This window comes from Ixodes scapularis, unplaced genomic scaffold (assembly GCF_016920785.2).
Source record: "Ixodes scapularis isolate PalLabHiFi unplaced genomic scaffold, ASM1692078v2 PGA_scaffold27__4_contigs__length_417560, whole genome shotgun sequence".
Lineage (NCBI taxonomy): Eukaryota > Metazoa > Arthropoda > Arachnida > Ixodida > Ixodidae > Ixodes > Ixodes scapularis.
In genome coordinates, this window is record NW_024609854.1 from 27,689 (window position 1) to 48,671 (window position 20,983).

Here is a 20,983-nt window from a genome sequence, read left to right on the forward strand (position 1 = left end):
CTATATCCGTTTTGGTAGGCAACACCATAAGTTTTGTGGAAAATCACACATTCGAAAATGCATGCACCGTATTTGGTCGTGACGGGATGTCGTGAATTGAGTTTGGCAAATCGAAACTGAAACGGCTGCCAAAAGGTACCCAAAATGCTTTGAGCGGCACTACGCGGCTAGGATCTCTTCGATTTCTCAAGTACATTGATTCGCTGGACGAAGTAGTTACTAAAAAAAAATTGTTTTTCGTAAAAAAAAAAAAAAAAAAAATCACTTTTTGTTTTTGCGTTTGCAATGTGTACGTTATGAGAAACTAATGAATGATCCACGTGGTCAAAGTTTACGCGCGACCTCGCAGTTGCGACTTCGATCGTGCGGCAAGACAAAATCATGGTGGAAGATGCAATGCTCAACGTCGCGCCCGCAAAATCGCAACATATAAGTCAGGCTTGATAAATTACCGATCTGAACCACACATACAAGTGTCCTAATGAACCATTTAAAAAAAGGAAATTCGTAAAGTTTCACGAGGCGTAGAACTTATTTTTGAGTGTTCTTGAAATGAAAAGAAGTAGCGCTATTTCCCCCCCCCCCCCTCCCCCCCTTAAATAACACAACCCCATTGAAAGGAACGCGAAACGTTTCAAAAGGAAACAGTCTCATGAATATGCTTCATCAAAAACACGCACAAGGTCAGTCGAGCGCGATTTCGGTGCTTTTTCTTTTACGTCACGTTCACTGACTCAAGCAAAACACTCGATGAATTGTTTGAGCGCAAATGTGAACCTGGTACGCATGCGCACCCCTTTCCTTTGAACTAATTTTGTCCTCTTGGATTTTTTATTTCCCGGCAGGTCCTGCTTTTCGCGGCCAGGGAAACAGCGCATGGAATGGGTACCAGCAGATACATTTCTTTCTTATCTTACTTGCAGGGCTAATAACTTCCTTACTAAATAGAAGTTATCTTCCCGTTCTTACAAACGGACCATCATGTGCCACGGGATAGGAAGCTTTCATAAATACTCGAGACTTGCCGTTACAGTCGTGAACTGCTTGAGAAACTCAGGGCTCGGTTTATGATCGTCACGCTCCTCGCTCACGCGTGAATGGTTCACGGCTATCCTTATCGGCTAATGCCTCAATCTCAATGACTGCGAAGCGATGAGATGCGCGAGGCTCGGCCACGCCCTGCATTTCTTAAGCTGCGAATAACCATATGTAAAAAAAAAAAGAAAAGGTGGGGGTGAGAGAGGAGTGCTCACTTTTCTTGTGAGACACCAAGACAAGGTAAGTCTGGGTTTCGATGGAAGGTTTTTTGTTTCAATCCAGGGGTGGGTCTAAACTTTTATTGGATAGATGGAGGGTTTGCAGAGGAAAAACGACGAGAATCGCTTGGAATTTTGGGTTGGAGTAGTGTTTTGTGGCGCCAAACCAGATAATACTTCACCGTTCTTTATCCATCGCAGAAAGAAGGTTAATGAGAAGGAGCTTTACAAATCGGTGATGTGATAAGATGATGGGAGTGAATTTGTATAAAATATGATGATGACCTCAAAGTGCAAGGACTAAACCTTGTGTAAGTACATAACTTTCCAAGAACTCCCAAAGCGCGCGTGTGTGACAAAAGAGCGCTCATTTCGAAGTAACGCACCTAGGTGCCAAAGAAATGCCAATGAATACCGTAAAGTCACTGAAGTGTCAACTAATCATATCTTGTCCGTTTTCTGTGGAAACCTTTGGGCCTTCGCAGTGGTACATAGTCCTCTAGACACCTAGAAAGCTTTCGTGAGGTGTTCGGAGGCAATAACACAAATACTGTACCTACCAAGGGCGCTAACGAGTGAAGAAACATCATGGCGTGACCAGTACCGGCAGGCCATGAGACGGCGTCAACCCCTGATAGTACTTGACATCACTACAGTGCCGTGCTTTAGCACGAAACAGGCCACATGCAAAAAGAAAAGCACCATCTATAGTATACTCATGATCAGTTTTCATATTTCCGACATATTGGGGGGTTCTCGTACCCACAACCTACTGTAATCCTGACCTGGCCACAGAAGAGTGTGACAGAACGCACCCTGTAATGCAGGTCGTGGTGGCAGCGTTTCGCCACGCTACGACTTCGTGGCGTTGCACAAAGATTCTTTTTCTTCTAGGGTACTCGCATATCAATTGAACGCGCGCAAGGCGCGGCGGCGTCTGGGCGGCGTTATCTGGTCTTGACCTGCGGTACTCGCGGGATCTCAGTCAGTGGGCGCGTGACAGATTCGCCACTATACTCCGTTTCACCTTATGTTGTACCGCAGCGAAGGCTAGAAGCGCGAGCTCATAGCGTTGGCAGCCGCTCTTAAAGGAGCTGTGCAACGATATTCAATTGGAATGTTTTTCTCTCTACACGAGCTTACTGGCACACCTGGGACTCAAGGATACTCACACGCAACGCCACTGGCCAAGAAACTTCTTTGTTGCGGTGTAATTTCAAGGACAAAAGCGATCATTTTCATTCAATCTCTCCTTCGCAAAATTCGATGACGTAACTCGGGGATCGCAGTACACCCAAGTGACGATATTTGAATGCGGCTCATAGATTGGACCCGAGCATTGCGTGGGCACTCGACTTGGGCTCGTGACAATTGCTATCTCGAGGAGCATTCGGGTTGTAACCCGTGTCCAATCGCTGCAACGACGACAATAGCCGAGCCATAACAATGTCTGGAACTCAGCGCGTGTCCTGCGCTTTGCCAACCCCAGCGCGTGGCTGTGATCAACATTGGCGGCATATAATCGGCTCCAGATCACGTGGCCGCTTGTTCTGGCTGCGAGTTGAGGGGGTGAATGCTGCTCGTTTTTCTTAAATTTTTTTCTTGGACTTCTATTGCGTGAGGTGAAAAACGAACGCGTGTTTCATAGGTCATTAACGTTAGGGATCTGTTTTACGCGGTATTTGTGCAAAGTACAAAAATTGTTGCATTGCTCCTTTAAGTCACGAAAGCTTGTGCCGCCGAGATGTGCTCCATAGCAAGGAGCTCGCGCTTGTAGGCTTTCCTGCGGTACATCATAAGGTGAAACGGAGTATAGAGGCACCGGCTGCCAGCACAGTGGCTATTTATGGGTGATCCGAGAATGCGCCTTATTTCGACGATGGCACAAGAGCAGTCGGGGCTAAAAATCTTCCTTGCGCTTCCGTGCCTGAGAAATGTGCTTTGCGATCTAAGCAAACATGAGAGCGATGCCGGCAATGCGTCCTGCCACAGTGTGCTACTGCAGCCTGCTGGCGCCATGCTATGGCAGCTGTTCGAAAGACAGTAATCCGATATCACCGACCGCGCGCCGTGCGAACCGTGCATTAGACAGGCAGGCTGGGAACAAGTTTCGGTCGCAAAAAAGTCTTTGCTGGGCGCAGCCAACGGCAAAGCGAGGCGCTTCATCGGTAACATCGTCTCCTATAAGGGGCCATTTTGTGGACAGGTCAGGATTCCAGTAGGTCGTGCCCGTAGCGATGGTTTCGCCCGAGAGACAAAGGTCCCGGCAAGACGGGAGTCGTTGATCTAAAATATGATCACGTGCTGCAAGTCCAGTACGAACTCTTCACACAGCGTCTTCGATGAAGACGCTGTGTGATCTGGATGGCCCAGTTCAGTGCTTGAGTGACGACGAGTCTTGCGGGCCCTCGTTGATAAAAATTCCTTTTCCATAACTCTGCTGCCGTCTTTTTCTCTCTGTACCAAAAATTAAACAGCAACCCGTTGACTGCATAAATGCATTGTTCTAATATCATAAAACCAAGTAAAATGTAAATGCGCCTTGTTCACAGTTAAAAGTTGTAAAAAAAAAACAACCTCCAATATGACGGTTCCGTATGACATGATGATGATAGCTGACAAGAATTTTGCATATGGCCTACTGTAGTTATAAATCCAAGGAGCTTTTAAAGTAGGCAGATAAATATATTCGTGACGGAATGAAGATGAGGGTGATGCCACTCTTTGAAGTAGCCGACGCCGGCAACACGCTATACACACAAGAAAACTACAAACAAACCACGGGATTCCAACATGTCGGCGAGGCGCTGTCAACCCTAAAGATGCGCTCACACTGCTAAGAGATATAAGTACAAAAAGGCACGTCTGTAAACGCCGTCTAAGGCGTGCTTCTTCCTCGTACAAGATGCAGCTGTCACATTGACTATACAAAAAAAAAAAAAAAATGAAAGCCGTTTACAACTTCCTGGCCGTGTTCCAAAATTTACTCGATCTCACTCCAGGGTAAGGGTTTTGTACCCTTGGCATTCTGAAACCTACCCGCGTTCAGCGTCTTTCAATCTGTGCTGTCACGTGATAGGATACGCCGGAGTAACTCGGATCCATTTGGGTAAGATTTGGAACACAGCCCCTGTAACGCCGAATTAGAGCGCAGCTCTTGAGGAGGAGTAGGGAAGGGTAAGGGTACTGAGGGGGGGGGGGGGAGGTCATACGACCTCGGGGGTGGGGGTGGGGGTCACGTGACCCCCACGAGGTCACGTGACCGCCCTCTCCGAGGTCACGTGGGGGGTCACGTGACCTCGAGGGGAGGGGGGGGGGGTCACGTGACCCCCCAGAGAATTTTTTTCGCTAGATTTAGCGGGGAAATTTTTCCGCTGGATTTAGCGGGGAAATTTTTCTGCTAGATTTAGCAGGGAAACCTTTACGCTAGATTTAGCGGGGAATGTTTCCGCTAGATTGAACGGGGAAATTTTTCGGCTAGATTTAGCGGGGAAAGTATTTCGCTAGATCTTGCAGGGACATTTTTTTATTTTTATTTATTTTTTATTTAGGAATACTGCAGGCCAATTGCGGCCCAAGCAGGATTGGGGGTTACAAAAGTGGAGTCAAAAAAGCGCAACACCAGGTAATCCGTAGATCTAGCGGGAAATTTTTCCGCTAGATTTAGCGGGGAAACTTTTACGCTAGATTTAGCGGGGAAATTTTTCGCAACACCAGGTAATCCGCTAGATCTAGCGGGAAATTTTTCCGCTAGATTTAGCGGGGAAACTTTTACGCTAGATCTAGCGGGGAAAATTTTCCCTTAGATTTAGCGGGGAAGTTTTTCCGCTTAATTTAGCAGGGAAATTTACCCATAATGCACCGCGCGGTTACGCCGACGGCGACGGCGACGCCGAAGCCTACGCCGCTTAAGCCGGAAAAAGGCGCCTAACCGCTCATTCACACTGGAAGCGGATCCGCCTTCGCAAAGCGGTTGCGAACGCGGTTGTATAAAGATCCAGTGCAATTGCACGCGCACTCGATGACATCAAGTGCGTGTGCAATTGTACTGGAACTTTATACAACCGCGTTCGCAACCGCTTTGCGAAGGCGGATCGGCTTCCAGTGTGAATGAGCGGTAAGAGCTGCGCTCTAAAACAACAACTGTGTAGACAGGTTCGAAGCGTACACACGCATTAAGTAAACATGCTTCCAAGATGCCCGAGGCGAGTCCGCCGATAATTGTGTAATTAGGGAGTTTTAGGGAACCGCCTTCGCATATCCGACTCGCTACGATGGGCCTTCAGGTACGCACTGCGCATGTGCAGGTCTTCTAAGGTTGCACATGCGTAGTTCGTGCCGGAGGGCCACCGTACCACATCAGATGTGCAAAAACGGTTCCCTAAAACTCTCTATTAGGGAGTTTTAGGGAACCGCCTTCGCACATCCGACTCGCTACGATGGGCCTTCAGGTACGCACTGCGCATGTGCAGGTCTTCTAAGGTTGCACATGCGTAGTTCGTGCCGGAGGGCCACCGTACCACATCAGATGTGCAAAAACGGTTCCCTAAAACTCTCTATTAGGGAGTTTTAGGGAACCGCCTTCGCACATCCGACTCGCTACGATGGGCCTTCAGGTACGCACTGCGCATGTGCAGGTCTTCTAAGGTTGCACATGCGTAGTTCGTGCCGGAGGGCCACCGTACCACATCAGATGTGCAAAAACGGTTCCCTAAAACTCTCTATTAGGGAGTTTTAGGGAACCGCCTTCGCACATCCGACTCGCTACGATGGGCCTTCAGGTACGCACTGCGCATGTGCAGGTCTTCTAAGGTTGCACATGCGTAGTTCGTGCCGGAGGGCCACCGTACCACATCAGATGTGCAAAAACGGTTCTCTAAAACTTTCTATTAGGGAGTTTCAGGGAACCGTTTTCGCACATCCGACTCGCTACGATGGGCCTTCAGGTACGCACTGCGCGTGTGCAGGTCTTCTAAGGTTGCACATGCGTAGTTCGTGCCGGAGGGCCACCGTACCACATCAGATGTGCAAAAACGGTTCCCTAAAACTCTCTATTAGGGAGTTTTAGGGAACCGCCTTCGCACATCCGACTCGCTACGATGGGCCTTCAGGTACGCACTGCGCATGTGCAGGTCTTCTAAGGTTGCACATGCGTAGTTCGTGCCGGAGGGCCACCGTACCACATCAGATGTGCAAAAACGGTTCCCTAAAACTCTCTATTAGGGAGTTTTAGGGAACCGCCTTCGCACATCCGACTCGCTACAATGGGCCTTCAGGTACGCACTGCGCATGTGCAGGTCTTCTAAGGTTGCACATGCGTAGTTCGTGCCGGAGGGCCACCGTACCACATCAGATGTGCAAAAACGGTTCCCTAAAACTCTCTATTAGGGAGTTTTAGGGAACCGCCTTCGCACATCCGACTCGCTACGATGGGCCTTCAGGTACGCACTGCGCATGTGCAGGTCTTCTAAGGTTGCACATGCGTAGTTCGTGCCGGAGGGCCACCGTACCACATCAGATGTGCAAAAACGGTTCTCTAAAACTTTCTATTAGGGAGTTTCAGGGAACCGTTTTCGCACATCCGACTCGCTACGATGGGCCTTCAGGTACGCACTGCGCGTGTGCAGGTCTTCTAAGGTTGCACATGCGTAGTTCGTGCCGGAGGGCCACCGTACCACATCAGATGTGCAAAAACGGTTCCCTAAAACTCTCTATTAGGGAGTTTTAGGGAACCGCCTTCGCACATCCGACTCGCTACAATGGGCCTTCAGGTACGCACTGCGCATGTGCAGGTCTTCTAAGGTTGCACATGCGTAGTTCGTGCCGGAAGGCCACCGTACCACATCAGATGTGCAAAAACGGTTCCCTAAAACTCTCTATTAGGGAGTTTTAGGGAACCGCCTTCGCACATCCGACTCGCTACGATGGGCCTTCAGGTACGCACTGCGCATGTGCAGGTCTTCTAAGGTTGCACATGCGTAGTTCGTGCCGGAGGGCCACCGTACCACATCAGATGTGCAAAAACGGTTCTCTAAAACTTTCTATTAGGGAGTTTCAGGGAACCGTTTTCGCACATCCGACTCGCTACGATGGGCCTTCAGGTACGCACTGCGCGTGTGCAGGTCTTCTAAGGTTGCACATGCGTAGTTGGTGCCGGAGGGCCACCGTACCACATCAGATGTGCAAAAACGGTTCCCTAAAACTCTCTATTAGGGAGTTTTAGGGAACCGCCTTCGCACATCCGACTCGCTACGATGGGCCTTCAGGTACGCACTGCGCATGTGCAGGTCTTCTAAGGTTGCACATGCGTAGTTCGTGCCGGAGGGCCACCGTACCACATCAGATGTACAAAAACGGTTCCCTAAAACTCTCTATTAGGGAGTTTCAGGGAACCGTTTTCGCACATCCAATTCGGTACAATGGGCCCTACGGTACGAACTGCGCATGTGCGAGTCTTCTGCAGTAGCGCATGCGCAGTTAGTACCGGAGGCAATTGTATTGCGTCGGATGTGCAAAAACGGTTCCCCAAATCTCTCCATTATGTCTTCAGCGAACACCATGGCTTTTGTACGATGTGTACGAGCAGTCTGACTGCGGGTTGGCTTCAAGTCAGAAGGTTTAAGCCGGAAGACTGTGTTTCACGTGCTTCAGTGTACAGAAGAGGAAGTAAGTGTCACAGGTAAAACAAGTGAGTGGAAGCTTGTTTTGCTTCCCGAACTGTCCGGCATATGGCACTCGTATACAAATGACCCAGACTCGACGACCAAGCCGTACTACTACGACTAGTACCTGGACTTGAACTTTCCCAGCTACGCCGAAGTGAAGGGCCTCACAGGCTTCTGCCACATGTTTCCGGGAGGAGTGGACTGCTACTGCCTCGGCTACCGCAAGTTGAGAAAGTCCTTGCACGATTTCTCCAACCAAAATGCCGCATAACGAGCCGCCAGCCAAGCTAAGTATTCGAATTCATTTGTTTCCGTTTGGTTGCGGTTAGATTCCTGGTGAGAAATTCTTGGGCGTCCCAATGACACGAAGTGACTAGCTAAAGGATCCGGGCATTTGTTTCAAGCAAGTCATTCCTGTGTAAAAAAATCTGTAAAACAAGACACGCGTGCCTCGCAGCACTAATGTGGTTCACATGCCACGAGGTCTTGTGGCTCAACGATATCCAGGGGCTCTGCAAACAGTTTTCAAAGATCGTTGCCTGCATATGCTGGAGACGTTGTTAGTATGCGATTATTTATTTATTTATTACAATACCCTCAGGGTCCAGGGGAATTAAAAAGGGGGTGTTCATACAATACTGTAAAACCCTTTATTTTCGGGGCCTATATTTTTCGCGGATCGGTCACAGAGGACACACTCGCGGCCTGTAAATTTCGCGAGTTCCAGACACCTGCATTGAAGCTCAAGTTCAAGTTCATTACCCTCAAGGGCATTCTCGTAAAATGCATTATATGAGGGGCAAACAAGAATTCATAGTGGCAATAACAGCATAGTAAATAGATTAAACAGTAATTTCATGTACACATACACAGTACATAAACATACGAAGGAAAACGATACACAGGAATCGGTAGCATTGGTAATTGACTCTAATATAATGAGGCAAATATAGTGTTCGCTAATCAAGTCAATAGAATTAAACATTTCTTGCGAAATACAGAAGGATCTTGCTCTTTAACAATATCGTCAGTGAGGGAGTTCTAGTTTGTAATAGAAAGCGCAAGTGGTGAAAATTTGAATCTATTAGTGCGACCCAATATTGGCTCAACCTTCAGAGAATGATAATGACGCGGGGAAATGTATGAGGAACGCTTGCAGTACAGCAGCATGAAAGATGGCATATTAAAATATATCCTAGGAAAAACAAAATGTGGAACGCGCTTCACGATTTTGCGTGTCATCCTTGGGCACCATGTCATCCTTGACACGCTGCTCAGCTTGCGCAGCGTGTCATTCTTGCATGAAACTCTTAAAGATGGAACTTTTCACGTGCCCTTTACTTTTGCGACTTTTATTTCGCGGAATTTACGAAAATTAAGGGCTCGCGAACATTAAGGGTTTTACAGTATTGGTTCAGCAAACAAATTCAAACAACCGAGGCAACTTGGTTGTAAAAGTTAGTCCGGCATAATCTTAGCAAAAGTGAGTAGTTAGTGATTTTCTAAATAAAACAATTGAAAAATGGTTACTGATGATGAAAGAAGGTGGTTCCATTCATATGACGTTCTAGTGATCAAAGAGTCGATGTAAGGTGAAATTCTCAGTGAGGTATGCCTACTTTAAGACTGTGATCGATGCGGGGAGAAATGAAAGAGGGGCTAATGAGTAGTTTGCCTTTCAGAGAAGCGATGGAATGACAAATTTTATGAAAGAGACATAAACTAAATATTTTACGGCGTGAGTGATAGAAGACGCAGGGACAGCGGGTTTTCATAGGCGAAACACTTGCGGTGCGATGAGAGTTAAAAACTATGAAACGGGCGGCACGATTTTGCAGGGCTTCAATGTTTGTTACAAGCGTTGAGTGACCGGGATCGCTGATTGCTGCGGCATATTCCAGCTTTGAACGTATTAAAGTCTTGTACAGAAGTTTTAGTGACATAGGGGTTAATGAAAAGTTTATTTTTCATTAAACCAAGCATCAAATTAGCGTTACTGATTATGTGATCAGAATGGAGCTTTCCACGATAGGTTAGAAGCGATGTGAACAACGAGACACTTGAATGAGGTTACAGCTGTGAGCTGAGTTTTACAAGTTGAGTATGATGATGGTGACATGTCACGACGAGACACCCTCGTACTTTTACATTTGTTAGTATTGCGAGTCATTTGCTATAAGTTACACCCTTCCGAAACCACGCATAAGTAAGTCTGAAGAAGTGCCACATCGGAATCATTAGTAATTTCACGATATATTACACATTAGTCCGCGAATAAGCTAATATGGGACGATACATACATCGGTATGTCAATAATATAAAGAAAAAACAGAAGGGGTCTGAAAACGGACCCCTAGGGAACACCGGATGTAACAGGACTAAGGCAAGAATTTTCTTCCTTTGTAGTAACAAACAGTAATCGATTACGTAGAAAACATTTCATCGAGGGGAAAACTTTAGAACCAATATTAGGTTTATCAAACTTAAAGAGCAATAGCTCGTGAGATACTTTGTCAAAGGCTTTGCAAAAGTCGAAAAAGAAGCATTCAACCTGAGATCCATGGTCAAGCATGAAGAAAAGATCATTAGTGAAAGTAAGAAACTGAGTTTCGCTGGACAGCGATTTCCGAAAACCATTATGCAAGGGTGAAAAAAAAAAACACAACTAATTAGATTAGGATAAATTATGTGCTCTAAAATGTTACAGGGTATGCTGGTTAAGGAAATGGGTCGATAATTAAGAGGGCTATATTTGTTACCTGATTTATGAAGCGCGGAACCACCTTTCCTATTTTCCAATTGTTTGGTAAAATGAGTGATTGTTCAGAAATGTTTAGAAGAAAAATTGAAATGTAATTTTGTAAGTAATTTAGAGCTTAGGTTATCAACACCACACGACGAGTACATTTTTAGATAATAGATTAGTTTAACACTCCCGTCATAATCAAAAACAAGCGAATCCACTTGAAGGAAATTGTAAACAGGATTAAGTAGTGCAAGCAGATTCAACATCACTAGAAAACGCTTTCACAAAAATATCATTTAGTACAGATGCACAGTGATCGCTTGGAATATCTGCAGCGTTATCCCCTGTTACTGAGATAATAGTATTTTGCGGCCGTTCACAACATTCCAAAGTTGCTTAGTTCTATTAGATAACATTGAAGGTAAGGTTAAATTTAAGGAAAATTGTTTTGGCCTCTTTCACAGCTGTCTTATAAGTATCCGTAACTTCTTAGTAAGCATCCCAACGAGCAGCGAGAACGGATGACTTTGCAGCGCGAAAAAAACAAAACAAAAACGCTTCTTCTTGTTAGAAAGACGTTTCAGTGCGACATTAAACCAAGGAGATTCGGGTTTAGAAACAAAGTACCTACGCGGGATGAATGATGTAATTAGGGAGCTTATTTTATTTTTAAACAAATTCTAATGATTTTCAACCGGATGCTCTTAAAAAGAAAGCAGGAACTTATCCAGGAAGGCGGGTAACTCTAATATGTTGAAATTTGCCCACTATAATCACGGAATTGCTTAGTAGTGCGATTCCAGACACACATTGGAGTATAGACCCTTTCAGGCAACATTTCATGGGCGCCGCCATCTTGACGTCACGTGACCCTGCCGCCATAGCCGCCCTTCAGTTTCTCGCCGTTCCTCCGCGTTGTGTCCTGCACCGGCCACTACCGGAGCTTTGTTTTCGCGTTCTTTTACGTTCCGCGTTGAAATTGCGTGTTTTCTCTAGGTCTTTTAGATATTTCGGGCTTTTATTTAATCATTTGGTATCCATATTTCAACATAGCTCTTGTATTTTCTTATTCATGAAATAGAATGGAACAGCGAATGGATCGACGATACAAGATTATGGCTTCAGAGACCATGTAAGTTCATCCCATTCAAACGTTTTTTTCGCTAATAAAGGGCAGTCAACACCATTGCGACATATGCAACTTTCAACTGACTATCCAGTCGTGCTTCTCGCTGCATGTGCGCGCTCGTTTCCGTAAAGCCGACCCGCATGTAAGCGATTTAGCGTGCGACGAGACGAGCGATGGCGACAACGACGAGAGTCAGCGACGAAGATTTCTCACTGTCGCCTGTTGCATCGCTGGGTTTTTCGGATTTCTAGAAAACGTCGCTCACCGTCTTGGTCGCCTGCTCCCGTCGCTTCCATGCGGTTTGCCTCGTCGCGCGACTGCCCGAGCGAAAGCGAAGTGGGTCACCGTCGCTTGTCTTGTTGCTCGCCGAATCGCTCGCATGCGGTTTATACTTAATATCGAGGCGCCAATGGTTCAATGGTGTGTGCATGGAAATTAATTGAATATAAACCGCATGTAAGCGATTTGGCAAGCGACCAGATAAGCGAGGGCGACTCGCTTCGCTCTCGCTTCGCTCTCGCTCAGTCAGTCGCGCGACGAGGCAAACTGCATGGAAGCGACGGTGCAAGCGACGAAGACGGTTAGCGACGTTTTCTAGAAATCCCAAAACCGAGCGATGCGACGGGCGACGGTGTGAAATCTCCGTCGCTCGTCTCGTCGCACGCTAAATCGCTTACATGCGGGTCGGCTTTACGGAAACGAGCGCGCACATGCAGGAGAAGCAAGACTGTGATAGCCTTACTGCGTCAGTTGCAATTTACACATGTCGCAATAGTGTTGACTCCCCTTTATTTTCGACAAAAACGTAAGAATGGGATGAACTTACATGGTCATTGAAGCCTCATAATCTTGTATCGTCGACCCATTCGCTGTCCGCTTCCATTCCATAAATAAGAAAATACAAGAGCTATGTCGAAATATAAATATCAAATGATTAAATGAAAGTCCTAGATATGGAAAAGGCCTAAAGCAAATACAAGATTTTAACGCGCAACGTAAAAGAACACGAAAAATAAGCTCCGGTAGTGGCATGTGCAGCACACAACGCGGAGCAACGGCGAGAAACTGAAGGTCGGCTATGGCGGCCCGGAAAGCGCGCGAAGGGCGCGCCGACTGGTGGCAGCTCCAGTAACTGACTCGCTGAAAGCGTCTATACAAGATGAAGTGCAGAATGCTATGACCGCTAATTTCTAGTTAAGAGGTTTATGGAAGAGGCGAGGCTAGGATCAGTGGAAAGAAATCCAACACATTGGCTGTAGTATCGGTAATCGGAGTTGGTTTACTAACAAGTTCTGAAAAAGAAAATCCAGAACCAGCGGCGTAGACTTTCCATTTTCCCGGGGGGGGGGGGGGGGGGGAGGGAGGGCAGGCTCAGAAGTTCTCCGAAGGGGGGGGGGGGGGGGGTGCTTTTCCGCGCAATTTTTTTTTTACGCCGGCAATTATCAGTAGTTTATTTTAGGGGTACATTTTACAGCGTATGTATATCGGCATGTGTACGTCGCTGAGTGCGTTATTTTGTTTACATGCCACTACTAGAAGCTCGTTACATGGCACGTAAACAGCGTCTTGGTAAGGATCATGGCCCGGGGGGGGGGGGGGGGGCACAAGCCCCGATGTCTCCTCCCCCCCCCCCTCCCCTAGTCCACGCCTATGTCCAGAACGGAGATCAAGAAAATCTGGGTACATGGGCGAATTCCGAGTAGCTGTGGGTTCTTGTGGGTAATCGACCCAATTCATGTCGGTTGTGGTAGGTACTCTTTTTTAAACAAACTTGCCTTAGCAGATGCAAAATAAGGAACGTTGTTGACAACAAATAACATAGCAAGCTACATTTATTGCGCTAATATTGAACATAATTGCACGCTAAAAGTCCTCTTTATGACATCCCAGAAAAAAAGTTTGATTTCAGACAAAGCGATAGAGAATGGCTTGAAGAGAGCACTACAACCCCTGGCGGTTGGTTACGATGCAATGCGAGATTCTAACGTAGACCATGGCACTCCGCACGGCACATTAAAAGAGAATAATGGGTGTTCATTGTTTTCCGCAGATATCAGTGGCCTCGACATCACCGCAAGACGCTTTAAGAGGGACAACAAGGTTATCACGCCAATCGGTCTGGGAGACCTAGTGACGACAAACAGAAGACCTCAAGAGGCTGATAGCCGACAGAGAGGTCAAGCCGCAGAGGGAACATAAATGACAGAGGACAACATCTCATGAAGCGTTGATGATGCTCGTCCGATAGGATTCGAGCATCATCAACGCTTCATGATGAGCGGGATTCGTTATCGGAATTTCATCTCACCCGAAAACCAACACCAAAACGTAGTCGATAGGCCACAACCAACCAAGAAAACAAATACTCAACAACGCGCATTCAAAAAAAAAAAAAAAAAAAAAAAAAACGCTCAGAAGGGCCTATTACTGAGGACAATTTCAAAAAGAGAGCAAGCGACTATGACAATAGGGGACGCCCAGCAAGAAAGAAATATGTAGATAATCCAGGAGTGGAAACCGTTGTTGGGCCATGAGGACCCGGATGGCCATGATTGGACACCATGCATATATTGACCAGAAAGAAAGAAATGCCATCTAAAATCACATTGCCAAAAACAAAACAAAACAAAAACAACAACAACAACGAAACAAGCATGGCCACGAGGACATGAACATTAAGAAGAAAAAATGATTCTCTTCATATTCCGCGTGATTAGGTAGACTTGGAGAGGAAGACGTCGACAAGCCATCATAACGGCAGCGGCCATCACTGAAACGTGTGCACACATCCAGAGAAACAAAACTCGCGATTACATATACTCGTCTATGCTTCAGTTGGAATACCCCACAAAAACGGCGATCACGACTGTCCAAGGAATTACACGTGTCTTTGACCAATAAATAAATGCTGACATACCTCTCTGGCTTCGTACACTGTGAACACAACAAACAGAGGCTTCATACTTTTGATGGTGCGGCTCTGTATCGCATAATCGGTGGCCTATGACTGCTCACAATAGCAATGTGTAATGAACGTCATGCCGTGTGACGTCAATTTCCTGATAAATTTAGCAAGAAAAATGACGCCACAGTGTCAAGTCGTGTTGTCACGTAGTACTATGACGTCACATAAAGTTACTTTTCCGATAAATTTATCGAGAAAATAATTAAACAATGTTTTTGTCCAGTCCCCGTTAGGAGTGTTTGACGTTTTTTAAACAAATGTGAACGACCGCTCTTTAAATACCGAATTCAATACATCATAGGACTTAAAAGATAAAAGGTAGCTGCCATTTTTTTTTAGGAAAAGACGCAAATCAGCGGAACCTGGCGAGAGTTTTTGTTGCTCTGTGTATGTCCATGGATGCGCATATATATCCTTTCACCGTCAGTGAATCCACCAAAACCTTGGATATAACGAGCTATTTGTGCAATGATGTTCCATCGCAGGAATGTATCCGGGCGTGGCAGTCTACGACTACGACTACGGCATAGGCATGGGCGTGGCTCCCAACTACTATGGCATGGGCATGGGTATGAGTTCATTAACCCAATAATCCTCAAATAAACGGTGCACAGGAAGAAACGTTTGGAAGCGATAGCTTGAAATGGGGCGGGGGGGGGGGGGGGAGGGTGACCTTGCATGGACCTGGCTTGTTTTTGTTGGTGTTCGTCGCGCCGTAGCAAGGCCATGGAAGAGGGTGTGAGCAACGAAGCCCCTCTGTTCTTTTGATGCCATAGCGCGCGCGACCAATGGTGTTGCGCGCTAGGGGATCTACTAATGATTACATCATGTGCAAGCCTTGTTCTCTAGGTGGTATTGGCTGCCCTCCTTTCCCTTCCCTCCTCCTTCGTGTAGGAACGGGGGCTGGGTAGTGGGAACTGCGTATTAGTTCTATCGCACTTTCACTAAATTTGACGGTATGCCTGAGCCCAGCGATTCCTCGCCCCCCCCCCCTCCCCCCCCCCCCAAACAACCCAATCGCGTGTGTGTCGGCCTGTGCAGTAACGACTTGCCTGGCGTACAGCGTTTCGTGTAGCTCTAACTAGAACCATTACACAAGCTACGCTTTAAAGTAACGACGCTTCATCCATCTTGGTGCTCAAGATCATAGTCGTTAGTTCGTTGAAGCTTTATCTGAAATCGCAGCAAACAGTTTTCTCTCCTTCATCCAAGTTAAAACAGTCAGTGACAAGGGCAAGACAATACCGTGTTAGTTTCCCGATACCGCACCGCCGAAAGCTCAGGAATTCACATTTTGGATGAAGCAAAAACCCATCAAGCAACATTGGCAGTCGCCAATGCTTGGGCACGAAGTCCGTGATTGGATCTGAGTCCTCGCCGAATGCTGACGCAGCCCTCGTGTCCAGTGCACGCTGGGAGTGCGTGCCCAAACAATGGCGAACTCGAATAATTGGCGCATCAACTACTAGATGGCGTGTAGCATTGAAATTGATATACTGCGCTCTCTCTGCACTAAGCCCAAAAATGGCGGCGCCCACAAGAAAATAGGGGAATCGAGGGACCAAACTCTGAGCGTAGCTTCTCGAGTGGCTCTAGTCAGCGTCGGTCAGTCACTAACGCTTCAAACAGGCTTTGGTATCGCCACGTTCGGAAGCGCCATCTCTCGGCGCGGAGTCCGGAGCAAACACCTTTCACTTCAGTGCCTTTGTATAAAGATGTCCGATGTGTAGCACAGTATACGTCGTGCTCCTCGGGGCGTGGATTTATATACCTCAGCATTTATTTCTCGGTGTGACTTCTTGTTTCACCACGCAGGTATGATGCCAGGCATGGGGATGGGCATGGGCATGATGCCAGGCATGGGCGTGATGCCCGGTATGGGCATGGGCGTGATGCCCGGCATGGGTATGGGCATGATGCCCGGCATGGGCATGGGCGGGGGGATGGTGCCGCCAATAATCGGCTGAAGTGGTCAACGCCGAGCCCAGTCTCCCGTCTTCTGCCGGAGACATCGGGCACCTGCTGCGTCCGCAAGACATCGCTGCAAGGGAAGCATCTGCGCCTCCGAAATCGACCATGGAAATAAACGAAAGTGGTTCACAGTTCTCAAAGAATTCTTTTTTTTTTTTTGGAAAAAGGGGGGGGGGGCTGATAAGCGTATCGGTCTTATCACGGAAGCGTCGCTTGACCGTGACGTCATAGCTGCTCTATATAAAATGCTGCGCTCATGAATAAAGGAACTTGTTCACCAGCATGCTATTGTCTACGGTTATATCATTGGGTGACGAGACGGTTTACGGGCCCTCGTAGGGGAGGAAACGCTCAGCTCGTGGCGGGAGGCGCGGAAGGAACCGACCGCAAGGAAAGAGCAAGCGCAGCAATGACATGCGTTTGTAGCCCGCCAGCGATGCTACATGCTCCCAGAGTATGACTTCGCAAGCAAGACACCGCCCACCACCCTCGTACTGCGACTGACGGCAACGAGAAACGCCCCCCCCCCCCCCCTTCCCCCAAATTTCACCTCGTTAACGCACTGGGAAACGCAGCGAAGACAAGGAGCTACGCAAGGGACTGCCGAGCGGATGAGTACCGCGTTCATTTGTGGGCTGTAAATGACACGCTTGGGGAAGATATCAGAGTTTGAGCCCAAGACACAAAATATTGAATCGTATTTGGAATGTTTTGAACATTTTGTAGCGGAAATGACATCAAAAAAGAGAAACTGTTTTTTTTTTACTGTAATAGGCTTTAAGGCTTACGAAGTGCTGAAATGTTTTGTGGCGCCTGCGGCCCCTGGCGTTAAGTCATACGCGGTCGTTAGAAGGCTGCTTCAGGAACATTAGCCCAATTCAGCTGGCTCCCAAGTCTGCCACCGAATCTAGGTTTGTGTTAGATGCCAGCCATCTCACGCCTCACCTTCAGGCGCCTTCGTTTCGCCTTGACCCTCTTCCTAAGGTCCTCCTCCAGGCCCCCCTTCCACCAAATGCATATTTTGTGAAGGTGGACCTGGCGGAGGCCTTTTATCACATTTCCCTGCATCCGCAGGCTCAAAGGCTAACTACCTTCAGGCCTCGACGGAGTATATTACTCCTTTACTAGACTTCCGTTTGGCCTCAGGCCGGCACCCTTCTTGATGCAGTCCCTCGCCACGGCCATGTCTAGAACGCTACGCGCCCAAGGCCTGTGGGCTTGGGCCTACATAGACAACTTTCTTTTAGCACACAGTGATCCTGTGTTTTTGTCCTAAGCTGTCGCCCATTTCATTGCGCAGCTTCATGCATGCGGGTTTTTGCGTGAACCCCCGCGACACTCACTCTCCCTACAAGAGAGATTCGTTTTCTAGGGTTTACTATAAACACCCTGACTCAGACACTCTCTCATACCCCACAGCGCGTCCGGTCCCTAGCGGACACTCTCCAACTTCTCCAGACCCCCCAGCCACGCACCCGCTACCATAAGTTGGCAGGGCTTTGGTGTTTTTCTTTTCCTTGTACCGAGCTGGGTGTCCTGCACTCCGTCCCCTCTTTGACGCGGCCCAGACTGGACAGCCTCCTCCTCTCCAGTGGTGTGTGGTGTTTAAAACAATATGGCATAAACTTCCCCATGTGGTGCCACTGGTCCCTCCCCCCCTGTGCACACCATGTTCGCCGATGCCTCCTCAACTGGACTAGGTGTGGGGACACCAGCCGCCGCCTTGGCCGTCATCACGAACCCCAGCCGCAAGATTTTCTTGCGTGAAGCCCTAGCCTGGCTTCTGGCTGCGCTCCTTGCGCCGCCGTCAAAGCTGATCCACACGGACAATCTCGCCCTAAGGAAGGGCATTACAGCTGGCCACATGCGCTCTCTACCATGGGAACTTTATGTTACCTTTTCTTTTGTCACAACAAAGGACAATCTGCGTGCCAGATGGATCCCGACGGACCTCAACCCTGCCGATATGCCCTCACGTCTTCCTCACACATTCCGCCCATTCGCTTCTGCGATTGGCTGAGGGCATGGCGGCGGGGGAGAGGGGGTGTCTCAATATAAAGGACTGCTACAAAGAACGGCTACAGACAACGCCGGCTTCGCTCCATGCATGGGACAGTTCATGCTTTCGCATCAAAAACGGTCTACAGGCATGTTTTTAGCATATAGACATGTGCAAACATGCTTGAAACATGTCTGATGCATGCATGCAGCTAACTCTGTCGTCACGTCTGCAGCGAACATCCCTTGTCTTTTGTATCTTGTATACGAGCGGTGTGAACCATGGCTTCATAGAGTTTTGACAAAGATTTACTTGGCGTCAACGTCTCTGTGCCACCTACGTTGTCAAGGCCATATTTGGCCCCTGACAGCTTAAGGAACACAGGGTGTGGTAAGGTCTAAACGTATCGCAATCGTTTCGCAGCTAATTGGAACGCGTCATTGCCATCCCATAAGGAGGTCAAGAATGGATCACGTGACAAGAAGCGCGAGCATGTTAACCCACACCATCCGCTTCTTGAGCTGCAGCAGTGACCATATATGCCAGTCTTGTACACGTTACTAAAAAAAGTAATCGATTGCAATTACAGTTACTCTTGATGAAAAATATTCAATTACATGACGCGACTACTTTACGACAAGGGAATTGGCCGTTACTTTGAAAGAGGTAACCGTCACATTTCGCGATTGCTTCAATTTTTTAAAACAACAGATTTTGCTGCCGGTTTGCAAACTGTCCATTATTGCATTAAAATCGCCGAGTTATCAGCTACTTTATCTTCTTAATTCACCAATTTTGACAAAAACATCTTCCTCTAGGAGACTTTGTTCGAGGGTTTCTTGGTAGAAAACTCGCAGAAACAAAGGGCGCCACTACAAAAGGGAAGGGAAAAATTGTAACTGTTACAAGCAATTTGTGTATTCACAAAATTAATCAGACTATTCTTGGGATTACTTCATAATAGAGACAGTCAAATGATTACAAACTTACTCCCAGAAGTAATCGATTATAACTAATTTGATTATTTGAAATGAGTACCGTACAGGTCTTTTATGCGGAGCGCAAGGTCGTCTGCTTCTTTTGCAGCGGTTGTGGTGACGTCAGAAGGCCGAGCTCTGATTGGCTCTGATTGATGGACTGTGGGTAGACCTCAAAGCAAGCTGCCTTGAGGTCTTCCCAGGTTTCTGTGGCCACCCAAGGTTAGCCCTTGCCACCTAAGAGGGTGAAAAAGGAAGGAAGAGAGTGTAAAAGTAAGGGAAAAAAGAGGTGGGGAAAAAAGTGGAAGAAGGAAGAATAGGGTAGAAGAGGGCGACTGACTGAATCATCTTGGTCGGGCCAAGCCAGGAGACCCGTTTACGGGAAGGAGGGGTCCGAGGCGGTATATCGCCCCGCCCGGGGGACCCCGAAGGGTCCAAATGTACCCCGGGCTCAGCTCAACCGCCAGGATCCACTTTTCCCCCGGCCACGCACAGCCAGGCGTGAGGAGGCGAACCCATATGGCTCGGGGTTTGTAGTGACGCCCCTCACCAAGCACCTACTGAAGTAGGTGCCTTCTGCGTGCGGGTATGGTGGCCCGCGTGGCTGGGGTCTGTGGTGACGCTAGTCACCAAGCACCTAGCACGTAAGCTGCAGGCACCCCCTGCGGGACTCAAGGTCCGTGGAGACGCCACTTTCCAAACACCTGCTTTCACAGGTGCCCCCTGCGAGGTGTTGTTGCATTGGCTGAAGGGGCTGCCAACTCGGTCGGCAGGCGGAGCGAAGTGCGATATACGAGGTGGGCTTTGAAACCGGCGAGGCCTTCTTTGATGCCCACACGGATGCAGAGAAGGACATTGGGAGAATCTCCAACCCACGAGTTGGATATTGTTGGGACATAAGTGAGGCCTTCAGTTGGCTGTAAAATTTCTAGACGAGACCATCGGCTTGCGGATAGCAGGCAGTCGTGCGCATATGTGCCGTTCTCAGCAGATCAGGGATAAGTCGAAAGAGCGACGACTTGAACTGTCGGCCCCTGTCTCCAGTAACCTCGACAGGTGCTCCGAAGAGTGCAACCCAGGTGTCGACGAAAGCTGATTTAACAACCTCGACTGTGATGTTTTGGATGGGTGTCGCTTTCTTTCACCGGGTAAACCGATCAACAACAGTGGTGAGATATCGATGCCCTTTCCATGGTGTTAGAGGTCCTACGGTATCGACGTGAACCTTCTCGAAACGGTGGTCGGGAGGGATAAACTTGGCAAGGGGAGTTGTAG

At 47.9% G+C, this 20,983-nt stretch overlaps 1 protein-coding gene across 1 annotated transcript; it reads left to right on the plus strand.

Annotated features, from left to right (window-relative positions):
* Positions 1 to 848: 848 nt before the first annotated feature.
* On the plus strand, positions 849 to 16,851 carry LOC115321437 (keratin, type II cytoskeletal I-like). The gene is made up of 3 exons (XM_040205588.1): positions 849 to 885; positions 15,247 to 15,330; positions 16,577 to 16,851. Exons 1-3 carry the CDS (start codon positions 882 to 884, stop codon positions 16,726 to 16,728), a joined length of 240 nt encoding a protein of 79 aa, XP_040061522.1. The 5' UTR covers positions 849 to 881; the 3' UTR covers positions 16,729 to 16,851.
* Positions 16,852 to 20,983: the final 4,132 nt, after the last annotated feature.